This window comes from Paramacrobiotus metropolitanus, unplaced genomic scaffold (assembly GCF_019649055.1).
Source record: "Paramacrobiotus metropolitanus isolate TYO unplaced genomic scaffold, Prichtersi_v1.0 Parri_scaffold0000001, whole genome shotgun sequence".
NCBI classification, from domain to species: domain Eukaryota; kingdom Metazoa; phylum Tardigrada; class Eutardigrada; order Parachela; family Macrobiotidae; genus Paramacrobiotus; species Paramacrobiotus metropolitanus.
The window spans coordinates 4,372,013-4,388,641 of NW_026570221.1; the positions used below are offsets into that span (position 1 = coordinate 4,372,013).

Genomic DNA, 16,629 nt, shown 5'->3' on the forward strand with positions numbered 1-16,629 from the left:
AATAACTCGCTAATTTCAAATAAACTCGCCAGAACCTTCAAAGACAGCGTGTCTCATCTACCGTCACACGACTTTTTGAGCTCCTAGGCCTGTGTAGACTCGGTCCTGAATTTACATATATTATGTCTTATGATACGCCTATGAAAGTTCTTCGGAGCTATTTATTAGCTAAACGCAAAGACAAACGAACGTGCCGTGTAATAAGCTAATAAGCCCTGGCCAATGTATTAACAGCACCGTATGGTCGGAGCATTAATAAAAAGGAATAATCCGATAAGCATTTCCGCTTCATAACATCAGCGTGGCAAGTTAATGAGGACGACCGCACATCCAAAACGTCTTCTACAGAGTACATGGATATGATATACGTATTCCACACTTTGCGCTTGGAATGAGCCACCTTGGAAGCGACCCCAGGCCACCGACGCGAAGTCGCGAACTTCGTGATGTTTCTTTTATTATTATTTATAACTTGTATTGTAACTCCGGGGTTGAACAGAATCGCTCGTTAATATGGGGTATCGAGTGTAGGACAAAACCAGCTTCTGTTGTTAGTTAAATAGATTAATTGCACTATGGAACCAGGCGGTCGTAATGCAGGCGCTGAAGGCTGAAAGTCAGAATTCCAGATATCGTACTTCGTCCGTCGCACCGTACTGTTCCCCTCTGGCCACTTTGGTAACACCCATGCACTGCTGCACCTTTTGAAACATTTCAACGTCTCCGCCCTTATCCGGATGAGGCAAGCCGGATCCCTTATCCGGCGCCGGATCCCTTATCCGGCGTGGCAAGTTAATGAGGACGACCGCACATCCAAAACGTCTTCTACAGAGTACATGGATATGATATACGTATTCCACACTTTGCGCTTGGAATGAGCCACCTTGGAAGCGACCCCAGGCCACCGACGCGAAGTCGCGAACTTCGTGATGTTTCTTTTATTATTATTTATAACTTGTATTGTAACTCCGGGGTTGAACAGAATCGCTCGTTAATATGGGGTATCGAGTGTAGGACAAAACCAGCTTCTGTTGTTAGTTAAATAGATTAATTGCACTATGGAACCAGGCGGTCGTAATGCAGGCGCTGAAGGCTGAAAGTCAGAATTCCAGATATCGTACTTCGTCCGTCGCACCGTACTGTTCCCTCTGGCCACTTTGGTAACACCCATGCACTGCTGCACCTTTTGAAACATTTCAACGTCTCCGCCCTTATCCGGATGGTGCTTTCGACAGGCAGCAAGATACTTGTCGTTGATCTCTTTATTAGTAGAACTCCGGGTACAGCCTAAGAAAGAGTACGCGTTCTCCACTGCTTCGTCCTTGGGAATATCGAACAGATTCTGTGTCAACCAATCCACTAAGAACGCCGCCGTGCTGCCGCCCACCAGACTCCCTATAACCCCACCGGCAAGCGCTCCCACTGGACCTAACAGACCGCCTAACGCTGCTCCGGCCACGGCTGCACCACATCCTGCAGCTACCGTCACGCCCTGATCGACCAGTGTTTTAGCGACGCGACGACCGCTGATCTTACCGTTCCACCAGTGCGAGATGGTCCTCATCGCCTCCCAAGAAAGGTAGACCGCAGCAAGCGCCACTGGAGCTCTCCGGCCCATTGCTTTGACCACGTCTGCTGCCTGCTGGACAATGGGCATCAGCGCCGGGCTAACTAGGATCTGCACTACCGGCAAAATGCTGGCCTGTGTGGCAGGAAAGGCTGCTAAGCCACTGGCGCCGCCCATGGCGCCGCACACGGCAAGGTCAGTGATATCCGGATGGCCCCACTTATGACGCACGTCAGGTGTAATCAACGAGTGATCGACACTCCTTGGGCTCTTGCTTTCCGTTTCCGACTGGATAATCCGCAGAATGGCGAGGAAGCACTATATGAAGATGTACGATAGGTAGATTTCAACTGTATGCAACGTAACTAACTATTATATTTATTATAATGCAACACGAAACGACGATACCCAGCCGTTTCGTAAAATCCGCTTCTGTCAGGATTTGGTAGCGTATGGCAGGTGTTACGGATGGCAAATTGATAACTACTGTACCCATAAACTCAAAGGAAACGTTTAGAACTTCGAACTTATAGCTTCCTAGTGTGCAGCGCATTTTAAATTGTTAAAATTGCGTGTCCTTGTTAAAATCTGTGTTCCTGACAAGCCAGTCTGGCAACTTGCCTCGTCTGAGTCCACAACGTCGTACAGAGATTTCCAAATTCCGGAATTCTGATAGCCATTCATTTTATCCTCTTTTGCGGCCAGAAAGCGAGCAATTTCTGCATATTCATTAGGATCGGTTACAATGGCTTTCAGTTTTTTGACAACTTCTGAGCGCCATTCTTTGTCAGCCATTTTGAGGAACAACGGACACTGTTAAAGTGCGTATAATGTAATTACAATCTTTGACCATACACCGTAGAATAAAAACGATCTGGAGTGCTTTTTATTGAAATACCGAAGTCGGCTAACTGGCGATCGAAAGACAATCCCCGCTTCGTCATACTTTATTCAACGGCCGGCTGCACTACGCACGTCTGTTCAGAATTCGGGCTTGGTATTGAAGTATGTACATTGCACAAACGCAAGGAGTGGAGCGAGATGAAATTTATGATAAACAAATGTACGGTATGACTCGATTGACCCCGTAACGTGATCTCTGAGCCCGATTAAATTTATGCCTTCAAAATTATCACAGTCATGTAAGCACAGTCATGAAAAGAATGCAGTCACCTAACTACAGTGTCTGTATTCTCATATACGTACAATCAGATTTATATACACAATTATTGTATCGCGTACGCAGCAAACAACAACAGTTTTTTCTCTCGTTCGGTATCTATTTCTGAGCATATAAAATACCAACAAAAAACGAAACAAAAACAGGACGGTTGTACTGAGGGTGCAACCGAAAACCTCCTCTCAATTAAATCTGGTAAGGGAGGGACGGTGGGAAGATCATAAAGCTAACACGATTCGCTGCGGTATCAAATGTCCAAAGACTAGTTGAACCTTCGCAGCGAAAACTAAAACTAAGAAGAGCTGTTGAGGATAAAGCTTCCCGGGACAGCTATTTATATGGTCTCCTTCGGAGCGGTGTTACATCCCGCTTCCCCATGAAGTGACCAATGGCTAACACGCTGCCAATAATCGCACAGGTTACGCAGTAACCTTAGGCCGTTACTGTTCTACATCCTGTAATAAGTAACAGCGTAATTGATTTTTGTATTCATGGAACAAATATCTCCATTGCTTCCTGGTATACCGGTATGCGAACCTAGGAAGCAAGACCTGGTGTTTATTGTTGTCAGATGTTGTATAATTTATCAAAGCGATGGCTTGCATCACGTATTCTGTATCTGACAAGTTGACAACTGCTCATAAAGGTTACTGTTCATAAACGTTGCGATAACCCAACAGATTTGTGAAAACTCTTAAAATGTACCACTTCGAGTTTTAGGCACCGCCGGTGCAAAACATCGAAGTGGTGCGACTTTCCGCACCGCGCAGCTTTGTCTCTGACGGAAAACTCAGAGGCTAAAATATCCAAATTCTATCACTACACACTCCCCCTGGGCGCCCCTGGGGGGTGCCCCAGGGGGGAGTGACTGCAATAAATTTCAACAAAAGCAATAAAAATCTTTTCATTTTTTTAAAGAAAAGGCAAAACCAGCGCACGCATGATGCGAATTAAGTGTTAAAAATTAAGGCGAATGTCCACTTCCGCGCGAAGCGCGAAACCAGAGACCATTTTTACTGCGGAAATTGCGGAAGTTTTGATTAAAAATAGCAGATTAGTGCGTTTATCACCAAATTATTTGAGCTGACTAAAGTTTAAGGTCGAAATAAAATGTTAAGATCGAAGTAAAATTGCAGATGGAGGCGGGTTTCGCGCGAAGCGCGAAGCCGACGCACGTTTTTCTTGTGAGAATTGCTAGAAATTCTATAAAAAATAGTAGAATTATTATTTTTTTATTTCCAAGAGACCCCCCTCTAATTTTTTTAACGGTTTTCAACTTTTTTAATCTTACACGCTTGGACAACTAAAACTACACACTACACGTTTATCAGTACACGAAATGTGTATCACTACACACTATTTTAGCCTATGGCGGGAAAACCTAAATATCTGATCTGTCGGTGTCCTTTTCAGAAACGCCATCGGTTTTATCAAATCCGACACTTCAGCTCTCCTTCAGCATGAAGCACTACCGTGCATAGATGCCATTTATAGCGCTGACCGCGCACAGCACTGTGTAAGATAAAGCTGACATTAGGCTAATCCAGAGCGGCCGAAAAAATACGATTTACATACCGTTTCCTGACACTTACCAGTATAATATTCACAAATATACGTAGCCAGAGTTATGATTAAAGTTAAACTGGTTGAACAACGGGTGTCAAGTTGTCAACCACTCTTTTCCTTTGTCATAGTCCTGCTATGCGTCGGTCATGCAGTGCCGGCAGGAAGCGAGTGCACTTTCCTAGTAACGCCAGCATAATTTTCCATGCTCTGCTGTCTGGAACCTCGAGCAGCTTTGTGGTTTTTCCACCTAGTCATCGAGAGTTATTGATTTTTTAGATAAGCATTATATTACAGAAACGCAGTGGATTGCAAATGACCATCTCAGTTTAAAACACTACTTTCATCCTCAATAATTTGTTAGGAAAATTTCTAATCAACAAATGCATTGACTTTTTGGACGGTTACAGAATCCATTCAAAACAGCATTGCTTGCTTTATTCATTAGTCAGTAAGCCCAAAACAAATCGACGGTTAGGTGGATAACCTCTACGTAGAGGTTGCATGTACACATACAAAACTCCTAACGTCCTAACGTATACGTTAGGAGAAATGTGCGCCAACAGACATAAAGGTGAATGCGAGTTCACTTTAATTCTTTAAAGAACACTCTAGGTAGTGCGAATAGCCTAAAGGTGGGGAAGCGTGGTGAAATAACCAACTGGTGGTGCAAGGTGTTGGGAAAAGCCACACCCAACAAAGTATCTTCTTCATACCTCCTATAGTTGCGGCAGCAAGGTAAAGGGTAATAAAGGCACTGGCTGCATTTTACGGATGGTATTACTAATTCGCGGACATGGACGGACGAACGGCTGGACAGGACGGACACTGGATGGACGGGGACGAGGACAAACTGGACGACGGACACTGGATGGACAAGGACATGGACAGTGAACGTTGTGGTGAACAGAAGCGCACGAATTCTAATTTTTTTTCTTCCGTGTTGAAATAGTCCAAATTTGAAAAATGTACAGAGTACTGCTTATTGTGCACTAATACAAACCCTTCTGCAGAGCTTTAAAAGGAATAAAACATGAAAAAAATCGGGCTTGAAATTTAACAGCGAACAAATACAAATTGATGGAATTTAGTAATCATTCACTGTGAAATTTCCACATACCTATGGAAGTCCCGAATTTTCAGAAAGATCACATCTTCAATAGATATACTCTATGACGTTATGGGAGCATATGCGCCAGCTGATGTCAACTGTTTATGTGCCCAGATGTACTCACAATACGATAATTGCTACCCCACGCTACAGGCGGTATCGAATTCGCGCAAACAACACTTTTTTTAAAATACGTCGTAGTCAATGTCAATACGCCGTATCACTTTTACGTACTGTTTAGCCCATTTTCGGTTGTGGTCCACTTCACTTCAGCGTAAGGATGCTGCATATCCAATATCCAATCTGTATCCAATATCCTATCCTGATATATCCATATCCAAGCCCTTTGCCCTAATACAGGGATGCGCCAAGTTGGGACAGTTAAAAAAATTTCTCTACTTTCACCGGTGAAGCCTAAAATATTTTTTAAACTTTTGCGTGATAGTGCTTGCTCTGCTGCAACTTCAGTAATTTTGTTGCCATGCAGAAAGATCAAGCTCAGGGAACCACAGCCGAATTTCTAATTTGATTTTTTGTGCAAAAATCACACTACTTACTATAAAATAATCAAGCTCATTTGGCAAGTATTTAAAAATCGGAGGAGGCTGAATAGTTTTAAATGATGGGATGGTCACCTAACGGAACCCTCTTGCTTCTCTTTTAAGCAATGATATCTTGTATCATGGCATCACTACTAGTGGCAACCGCATTTCTCTAAAACGCTTCTTAACATACAAGTCTATGGGAGATGCGCCTTGTTTCTAGGCTACCTCGAGCAGTGAAGGCGGAAGTTCCCTTTGCTAACCCCTGATGGACACCTTCTGGGTAACTCAACAGTTTTCAAAAACCTCCAACCAGAAATGTCAGTTAGTACATTTTGCAGAGGTGCAGTTACAAGCGTCAGCAAAATGACCACTGCCCGTTCCCCTAAGCTCTCGCCCCGCCCCTTGCTGCCATAATGAACGATTTATCTTTGGCACTCCTGGATTTGCATTTAAAAGTTGTACTAGAAAAGCGCCCTTTTCCACTCAAGGACATCAGGACAACAGCACGAGCTGCGACATCCATCGGAAAGAACGTTTGGACGTACCTGTGGCAAAACTACGAATTGGAAAGACAACCCTGGCTATGAGGCTGAAGGACTTATTTAACAAAATAATAAGAAGCGGAAACGAGTTTTTTGGCAGTGGTTCTGTTAAAAAAAAAACTGCCCTTCATAAAATCAAAACATGTTCTGCAGTTCTTGTTTCTGTTTTTTTTTTCAGGAAGTGTGCTGATCAGATTTGAGAGCGCCTCGAGGGTTTGTCTGCTCAATGAACAAACTAAACTAAACTGCAACCAACGTAGGTAAATGAATGCAATATCATGATTGCTCATTGTAGTGCTGGTTAGGCAATTAATTCTTGTTTGATCACGCCCTCGTTACCTTTGCAAGCAAACATTTTTATTGTCAGAGCAGAAGGCTCTGTACCCAGGCCAGCCGCCCCACCGCCGCCTACCTGGTTGGCTCAAGCTCAAGCACAAACATCTTGATCTTCGCCAACAGCGGCGATGGCACAGTGGCATGGCTACGTGGATCACACACTCGGTAGCCAGCGGTTTGATTCCGCTCCATCGCCATTTTTGCGAATGCCTCACGGAACCGCCCTTCCTCGCTGAGATCCCCACGGACAGCCGACTGAGGGCTGACTCTGACATTATGTTTAAAACGGCAATTTTTCTGACTTTCTATAAAGAATGAGATTCTCTGAAAGTTTGGAGCTTGATATGTGTTATGATTTAATCTGATGATTATGATCCGAAGCGTTAACAATAAAAGAGAAGAAGTTAAACTGTTTTGCTCAGGTAGCGATGTGACTGTTCTTACTGAAACACACGATAGGCCGTTCATGACAGATTCAGATTTTGCTGGCCTAGATCATTTCAGTGTGTTTCGAAAAGCTAGAGCTGACGGCCATGGTGGCGTAGCTATTGTCATTCGTAACACACTGCGTGCTGTGCACCGGCCGGAGCTGGAATCTCCCTCACTTGAAATTCTTTGTGTGCAGTCTATGTCTGTTAATAAGCTCTTTATTGCTTTCTATGCTCCGCCTGATAAAAGCCTGCATGCTGTACCTTCTCTAATAGGCCATCTGCGCTCTAAATTTTCTCCTCATATGCTAGCTGACTGCATTATTATGGGTGATTTTAATCGGCCTGATATCAACTGGTCGAACAAAACAGCAGGAAAGCCAGCAAGTCGCAAACTGTTAAACGCTGCCGATGAATTTGGAATGACCCAGATAGTTAATTTCCCAACGAGGGAAGAAAACTGTCTTGATTTGTGTTTTGTAAGTGCTAATACACTTTTTCAACCAGCGGTTGCAATCTGCCCACCTGCTTCCAACAATGACCACATTGGTATTGAGTTTTCTGTAAAATTAAAAAAGTATAGCAGAAAGTATAGAACGCTAAAACGGTGGAAGATTGAAAACCAAAAGGTTGACCAGTTCTGTGGTGCTTTAAAGGATGTAGACTGGCCAGGTTTGTTCTGCTGCCTTGACGCAAACCGACGAGCGGAAGAATTCGAAAAAATTTTTATTAAAACGGCAAAGTTGTTTTTTCATTACCGAGAAGTAAAAATTCGCAAGAAATCTGTCAGTTATCCAAGAAATATTAAAAAAATTATCAACTCTCGTAACCGGGCGTTTCGATTGTACCGGCTAGTTAAATCAGCTGATAACAAACTAAAGTGGAAAAACCTCTCAAGAAAGTGCAGCGCCCTTGTTAAAAAGTTTGGAAATCACAAGCTTTCGTTAATTTCAACTGCCTATCGAAATAATCCTTCGAAGTTTTGGCAATACATGAAGTCGACCACTGATCGGATAGGCATGCCGCCACTTACTCTGAGTGATGGCACGTCAGCCTATACAGATACTGCGAAGGCCGACGCACTGAATACGGCAAACAGAGAAGTTCAGTCAGGATGTAATGCGCACTGTGCCGGGACAGACATAAATTTGTTTTGTAATAACGATGAAACTTGGGAAATTTCAGAGCTTTTGATTTTTGAGCAACTGGCAAACATTTCTTCAATGAAATCAAGCGGTAAATTCGAAATAACTAATAAGCTTTTAAAAATCGCCGCGGCATCCATTCTCACTCCGCTCAAATTAATTTTCAACGCTGCTTTAAATGAAGGAGTATTTCCCGCAAGTTGGAAGCATTCTTTTATAACGCCAGTACCTAAAGTTGCTGCCGATCATAGATTGCCCGGCAGTTATAGGCCAGTGTCGTTGTTACATCCTGTGTCGAAAATATTTGAACGATGTCTTGACCAGTTAATACGTGACAATCTGAACAAAACCGGAGCTCTCCTCGACCACCAGTTTGCTTACAGACGTAAAAGGTCACCTGAACTGCAGTTATTTCTTTTCGTTAAAAGTGTAAACGATCTAATTGCCAGTGGCGTTGCTGTTGATGCCGTATTTTTAGACTGTTCTAAAGCATTTGACAGGCTGTCGCATAAATCGATTTTAAATGCATTGACCGAATTGAATCTTCCCAGTCAGGTTGTGCACCTGATATCTGATTATCTGAGAAATCGTACGCAACGTGTTGTTGTTGAAAACGAGATTTCTGGTGCGCTACCTGTTAACAGTGGCGTGCCTCAAGGCTCCGTGTTAGGTCCGTTGTTGTTTATATGCGTATTAAACTTTCTTATACGAGCACTGAAGAACAAAAGCGCCGCTTTGGTTTTTGCCGATGACATAGTCGTTTTTCGTCCCGTTACTCAGCCCTCAGACAGCCAGCTGTTGCAGGAAGACTTGTCGTTTCTTAACGAATGGCTTACCGACAAACAGCTGAGTCTCAACGCTGCCAAGTCTGCCCACGTTCAGTTTTCGAAGAAGAATGCTTTAACATGCACGTATCAGTACAACATCAACACCGTTCCCGTCCCAAAGTGTGATAATGTTAAGCATCTTGGAGTATTCCTTGATCGAAAACTAAAGTTCAAAATTAACAGTGAAAATCTGGTAAGCAAATGTAACCGGAGGATTGGTTACATAAACCACATTTTTCGATACACTGACTATGGTGCTCGTATGCGATTGTTCGATTCGCTAGTCCTCTCTCTCATCGATTACTGTTGCTTCATCTCGCATCCGTCACTAAAGCAGTCGGTTAATGCCATCGAACGTTGTCAAAGGCGGTTTACTAAAACTTTGCGACTCGGCAACAATGTCTTGAAGTACAAAGAACGTCTAAAAGAACTAAAGTGGGACGATTTAAAAATACGCTGTTTAAAAAAAGCTCTACTTTTTATGTACAAATTGGTGTTCCGCGTTGTTCCGATGGGTGATCTGATCGTCACACCGCTTCGGTTTTCGGTGTCTGTGCTTGAGTCTGTTGCAGGAAACACCAGAACATCCGTGTCCCATCCAACTAGCCCCGACAACGATTTGTGGAACAACGGTGACCACCGCCCACGACTCGTATCTCAACAACCTCGTGTCCGTTTGGAATGAGCTTCCTTTGCTACCCACTACCTACGTCACGCTGAAGACCTTTACAGAAGCGCTGAAAACAGTGAAACTGGATGATCTGCCTTCCGCCAAACCTTCCTAAAAGTGCTTAAATTTCCTTTTATTTTTTTTTTGTCTTTTTACTACAAAGTTATTATGTGCAATGTATATGTTCTTGTCTACATACTTTTTACGGTTGCGGCTAAGTTTACAACGTCACAAAGAGGCGATTACGTGCCTAAGTGTCCTTGCTTTCCTTTTTCCCACGATTTTATTTTGAAAATTTCCGGAAATTTTTGAAAACTTTAGATGTACAGTACGTGGGTTTTGGTTTTATGCATCGACCCCACCGCGATCGCCTCCCTCCCCTTTTTGTTTTTCCACAGTTATATTCACTTACCGCAACCGAAACGATAGAAACCACTTCATTTCTTTCTTTTCTTGGGCTGCTATCTGTTAACAAGAGTCTTGCTCTCTTTGTTGCATACTGACCTTCATGTTCCGATGTTCTCATGTTATCAGTTAACGATGTTTCTATGTTGTGACTACTTTATGTTGTTCTGAACAATTTTGTCATGTTTACTACCCACTGTGTTACTGTCTAAAGCCTAGAGGGGGCACCTGCTCCGTGCAAGGACAATAAACTCCATTATTATTATTAGCGAAATCCATAAATTGTATTTTGCGGTTGCATTTCAAGCCCGGCTTGTAATCGAATTATGCACGATAAACGATCAGCTGTACATTTTCAAATTTAGCCTATTTCAATAGGGAAAAAGAATAATTAGAATTCATGCGCTTCTGTCCACCACAACGTCTACTGTCCCTGTCCGTGTCCATACGTGTCCGTCTTCTAGTTTGTCCTCGTCCCCGTCCATCTAGTGTCCGTCCTGTCCAGCCGTCCGTCCACGTCCGTTCATGTCTGCGAATTAGTGATACCCTTCTACGGATGGGTCCGACGGGTTATTAAGAGATTGCGGGGCGATGGCACAAGCTGGAGCGCGGTAACGAAATGTAGTTAATAATGTAACCCCATTTACGCAGTGATACCGGTTCATGCAGCAGGGTTTCGGCAACTCCCGGACAATCTCCTTTCCTCTATTTGTTTATGTTTGTGAACAGCAAAAAATAAACAGATTTGATTGCTGTCCATAACGACACTCGAAAAAAATTTATATTTTTTCAAAGCGTGCATGTTTGCGCCGCACGTTTCCGAAGATAAATTTGTCAAATACTGTACATCCGAAACTTTAAACATCCATTTGAAATTACAGGGAGAAAATGAGTCTTGATTAATCATTGGTTTATACAAAAATTTATCAGCAGTGCAAGACTGGTGCGTTATGTTGCATCAGATTGCCTTTTGTGCAGATATTTTTGTAGGTATTCAACCAGCATTCTCACGGAGTTCATATCGCAGTCTTTTGCACAAACTATTTACGGTATAAGATTTGGAGAAAGAAAATAACCGCAGTACAAATTTGATAACAGAACGTTTCGATCACTTAGTTGTATACCTGCTTAACAAGAGAAAAGATTTATTTTGATAAAAATAAGTCAGTGCTGGTTGAACAGAAATACAAGATGTTGTGGTATTTCGCGGTCAAGGCGCGATAAACCAGAGTATAATGACTGCAACTGCAAGCTTGGACAGAGTGGTCACATCCAACTCCCTCAGATCAACATCGCTCCAGTTGCGCTCACTGCCATCCGGTCGGAAACCACAATATCTACAGTATAGAGTTACGATAACATACAGTTTTTATTTGGGTTTTAACCGCGAAAACGTTCGCAAATTTTCCTTAAACCTACAGTTGAAAGAAGCGTCGGATCGAATGCCACTGATCGGGATAGTCCAGATTATCAGAGTTCAGCATACAGCATACAGAGAAGTTCAGTCAGGATGTATGTTACAATGGGGGAAAAACACAACTCAAGGCAGGTTCGACTTTTAATCAAAACTTCTTCGCAACTGATTTTACACTGATGTTCAGGCGCTCTGCAAGCGCGCCTTTTATTAGCGGCACATCAAAGCGAATTCAAAAATGCAAAATACACAAACACTAAACCACAACAAGATTAGGCAATCAAAACACAATTATGCAATCATCAAAACTAAATTATATAAGCATCTGACATCATCGGAATGATGTCATAACAATTCCTCCGGTAGAAGAATCGCGTCTCGCGATTAAAAATCAATTATCAAAATTCTCACAAAATTTAAAAAGCAAATTAATTAAGCAATCTTAAGCGTGCAAAAAGCATTAATTCAGTTGCTTATCTGGGATGTCCTGGCGTGGTAATATCATTCCACGTCAATATTCTCCTCCGGCTCCGGGGATTCCGGACTCATCAGCGGTGGTGGCTGATCCGATCCTCCGGAGCGGGTATCTTCAAAATCATCCACGTTCTCATTTCCCATGGCACGTCCATTTTCTCCGTTCAGGTAAACAGTTTCCATCACCCGGACAGTAGCGCGCAGAGTTTCCAGTCTTTCTTTGACTTGCGTAAATTCGTTGTCATAGTCCAGGCGTAATCCATTCACAACACCACGCAATTCTCCGATTGCACCATTATGTCCATTGATGGTGCGATACTGTGCATTCAAGGTGTTGGTGTGTGTTGAAAGCGACAGTCCATGAGCATCCAGCCGACCGCATACATTCGTAAATCGTCCAACGTGTATGTCTAGCCTTTCTGTATGAATGGCCAACTGTTCCTTCATCCGTTTCGCTTCATTACGCGTGTCTCTTTCCTTATCGGCAACATAACGCACATCCTCTCTGTCTCTCGTTCTCTTGCGCTCACATGTGCGGATGAATGCATCGCTACGGAGTGTCTGGCTGTCCAATTTACGGTGTATACGTTTAAACTCCTCTCCAGCATGCAACGCATACGCTCGCTGTTTCTTATTCATTTCGTTCACCACGTTAATTCCAGTCTCTTGCTGATCAGCCAACAATTTCAAAGCATCGGCTATATCGGCATGATTTGGCCTCTCCATAAATGTGGCAATACGATTTCGTGCCAGGTGCAGCGATAATTTGGAGATAGCTGGCGGGGTTTCATCAAGGTTTTCCATCTCTTGGTTAACTGGTCCCGTATTCATCCGCAATATCATGGCATGACTTCCATTATCGTTGATATAACCGCGATAGATAGATCGCTCCATTCTTAACAGTCTGGTGTAGATGTCGCGCAGTTTACACAGTACAGCTTTGCAGTAGGCAATCACAACTCCAGAATCCACTTGACTGGTTCTTTCTTTCTTCATGCCGTTAAATTTATTTCTCTTTGGCCGTTTACTCAGCTTCCGTTGCACCATGTTCACAGGCATTGTTCGTTCGTGATGAAATTCGTGAGCATCCACCATCTCGATACTTTCTGGACGGACATCCAAGCGCGCAGTCCAACGCATGTCTTTTATGTAAAATCCAGAAATAACGATTCCGGTCAAGAGAAAAACGAAAACAATAATAATCACAAGCCAATAAACGACGTAACGCAGTTTTCCGAGGAATGAATAATTTAGGTTGGGTAAAGTAGAAACAACTGGCACTCCAGTACCAGTGGTGAACTTGTACGGCGTACGAATATCCAAATTATTTAATTGATTCACGTAGTCGAAGGCTGGTAGTGGTCGCCTAATAACTTCCGTCTGTAGAAAATTCACTCATACATCGTACTTTGGCGCAAACCGTGTTGCAATATGGACATGGTTTCCTTGCATGGTCGAATTAACTGGGACCCAGCTACCATTCTTGGATACACGTATTTCGCCGTCGATATTCAGAAAAGGAGTTGGTTGTACGCAAATAAAGTCAATCAGCGTTAATCCATCCAAGGCAATTGTGCTGTGGTTGTATCGAGGCTGTGGGTATTTGCAAGTCTCAGAATCCACAGCAAAGTCCAGCAGTCGAGATTCACATTTAAAGATTACTGCCTGATCAAGTCCCATAGTATCAATGGCGAAACAATCCGGGTATCCCATTGATTTTCCAGCCAAGATCGGGCTAATTCGGGATAATAAAATGAGCTGGTACAAGGCAATTTTGTCCATCCGGCAGTCCAAATTTTCAGTGGTGAGTGCTAGGGTGTTACCAATATCCGTCATATCATCTCGAAAATAATTAAAATGCTGCGAGTAATAATTGGACAGCTGAAGTTTCTCTGAAGCATTTCTTTTTGTCCTCATGACGTCCAAGGTAAAATTATGCAGCTTCTGCCAAAACTTCCGGGATGCTCCGGTGTCGGTCGGCTGAACAATATCTCCGAGAACAATTTTCAAGTTCGGATTTCCCTTAACATTATAGGCTTTGGCTTTGGGAAGTCCGCATACGGTGGATAGGTTCCCAAGGTAGAAATCGATTTGTCTGAGGTCATCTCGCAGTCTTTGGAAGTTCTCATCATTTCTTAGGACTCCAACAGAGGAATATCTTCTTCTGATACATTTCTGGTCATCAGGAGTTTCCTGCGCATTCCACACATTGGTTATCTGGTTAGACATTGCCTCTCCCTTGCTTCGTGAACTCGCGATCTCTCCTGTTGCTGTCATAACTGGACATCCACGACATTCCTGGCTAAGTTCTATCTCTTCCATTATGCAGGAAGTCGTTGTATAAGTGACCTCCCGCATCCAAGATCCATCTCCTTCCGGTTCTGCATCGAATTTCCAAACCGATCCGTCTTTTGCCATGGTCTGGCCGGCACATAAGGTATTTCTATGCATGCTCCAACATTCGGCTGGTGGTACGGTTCGCGTATAGCTTCTCAATATGGTGTCGTGACCACCAAAGAAGAAGGATGTGACAGTTTTTGTCTTGACTTGTTGCTTGCATGCGATTCCTTTAAAGGTGAGGGATTTAGGTTCCTCTTTATAGAGCTCGTATGTGATAGTTGAATCTTTCAGGACAGCCGGCAGAAACGGACACGTATTGTATTTTTGAAGAGAAACAATCCCGACATAGCGTGCGGCATGGCAGTCGCACACCTTAAATCTAGTTCCGTCAGCTATGCCGATCAATCCAAGGATACAAATTATTGCCGGAAACAAAGTGCTTTTTGATGTCCATCCCAGTCCGTCGCCTCCTCGTCGCGGACTGAACACCGGTGAGATGTAAGGTTCACGTTCCTCATTGGCAGCGGGCAGTTGGGGTCCAATTGCAGGTGCAAATTCTGTATCCATTCGGCCAGTTCCGGCAGCACGTCCAAAGCAGTCTTCTTGGAATAGATCGTCGAGATATCTGGCACTTGCCTCAATTCTCTCTTTTTCTTGCAGTATGTCTTCCATTTTTTGGTGTTCGACTTCGTACAAAGTTTTCCAGTGTCTGATTTCGTTCCTTCATTTTTCATCTCATCCTTCACGCCACTTGTTACAATGGGGGAAAAACACAACTCAAGGCAGGTTCGACTTTTAATCAAAACTTCTTCGCAACTGATTTTACACTGATGTTCAGGCGCTCTGCAAGCGCGCCTTTTATTAGCGGCACATCAAAGCGAATTCAAAAATGCAAAATACACAAAGACTAAACCACACCAAGATTAGGCAATCAAAACACAATTATGCAATCATCAAAACTAATGATGAATCATCGGAATGATGTCATAACATGTAATGCGCACTGTGCCGGGACAGACATAAATTTGTTTTGTAATAACGATGAAACTTGGGAAATTTCAGAGCTTTTGATTTTTGAGCAGCTGGCAAACATTTTTTCAATGAAATCAAGCGGTAAATTCGAAATAACTAATAAGCTTTTAAAAATCGCCGCGGCATCCCTTCTCACTCCGCTCAAATTAATTTTCAACGCTGCTTTAAATGAAGGAGTATTTCCCGCAAGTTGGAAGCATTCTTTTATAACGCCAGTACCTAAAGTTGCTGCCGATCATAGATTGCCCGGCAGTTATAGGCCAGTGTCGTTGTTAAATCCTGTGTCGAAAATATTTGAACGATGTCTTGACCAGTTAATACGTGACAATCTGAACAAAACCGGAGCTCTCCTCGACCACCAGTTTGCTTACAGACGTAAAAGGTCACCTGAACTGCAGTTATTTCTTTTCGTTAAAAGTGTAAACGATCTAATTGCCAGTGGCGTTGCTGTTGATGCCGTATTTTTAGACTGTTCTAAAGCATTTGACAGGCTGTCGCATAAATCGATTTTAAATGCATTGACCGAATTGAATCTTCCCAGTCAGGTTGTGCACCTGATATCTGATTATCTGAGAAATCGTACGCAACGTGTTGTTGTTGAAAACGAGATTTCTGGTGCGCTACCTGTTAACAGTGGCGTGCCTCAAGGCTCCGTGTTAGGTCCGTTGTTGTTTATATGCGTATTAAACTTTCTTATACGAGCACTGAAGAACAAAAGCGCCGCTTTGGTTTTTGCCGATGACATAGTCGTTTTTCGTCCCGTTACTCAGCCCTCAGACAGCCAGCTGTTGCAGGAAGACTTGTCGTTTCTTAACGAATGGCTTACCGACAAACAGCTGAGTCTCAACGCTGCCAAGTCTGCCCACGTTCAGTTTTCGAAGAAGAATGCTTTAACATGCACGTATCAGTACAACATCAACACCGTTCCCGTCCCAAAGTGTGATAATGTTAAGCATCTTGGAGTATTCCTTGACCGAAAACTAAAGTTCAAAATTAACAGTGAAAATCTGGTAAGCAAATGTAACCGGAGGATTGGTTACATAAACCACA

The 16,629-nt window shown here is 43.2% G+C and overlaps 1 protein-coding gene across 1 annotated transcript; it reads right to left on the reverse strand.

Annotated features, from left to right (window-relative positions):
- Positions 1-222: 222 nt before the first annotated feature.
- On the reverse strand, positions 223-2,419 carry LOC129580856 (uncharacterized). Its single transcript, XM_055471579.1, has 2 exons — positions 2,189-2,419; positions 223-1,885 (listed from the first exon to the last, which is right to left on the reverse strand). Exons 1-2 carry the CDS (start codon positions 2,360-2,362, stop codon positions 992-994), a joined length of 1,068 nt encoding a protein of 355 aa, XP_055327554.1. The 5' UTR covers positions 2,363-2,419; the 3' UTR covers positions 223-991.
- Between the last annotated feature and the right edge of the window lie 14,210 nt (positions 2,420-16,629).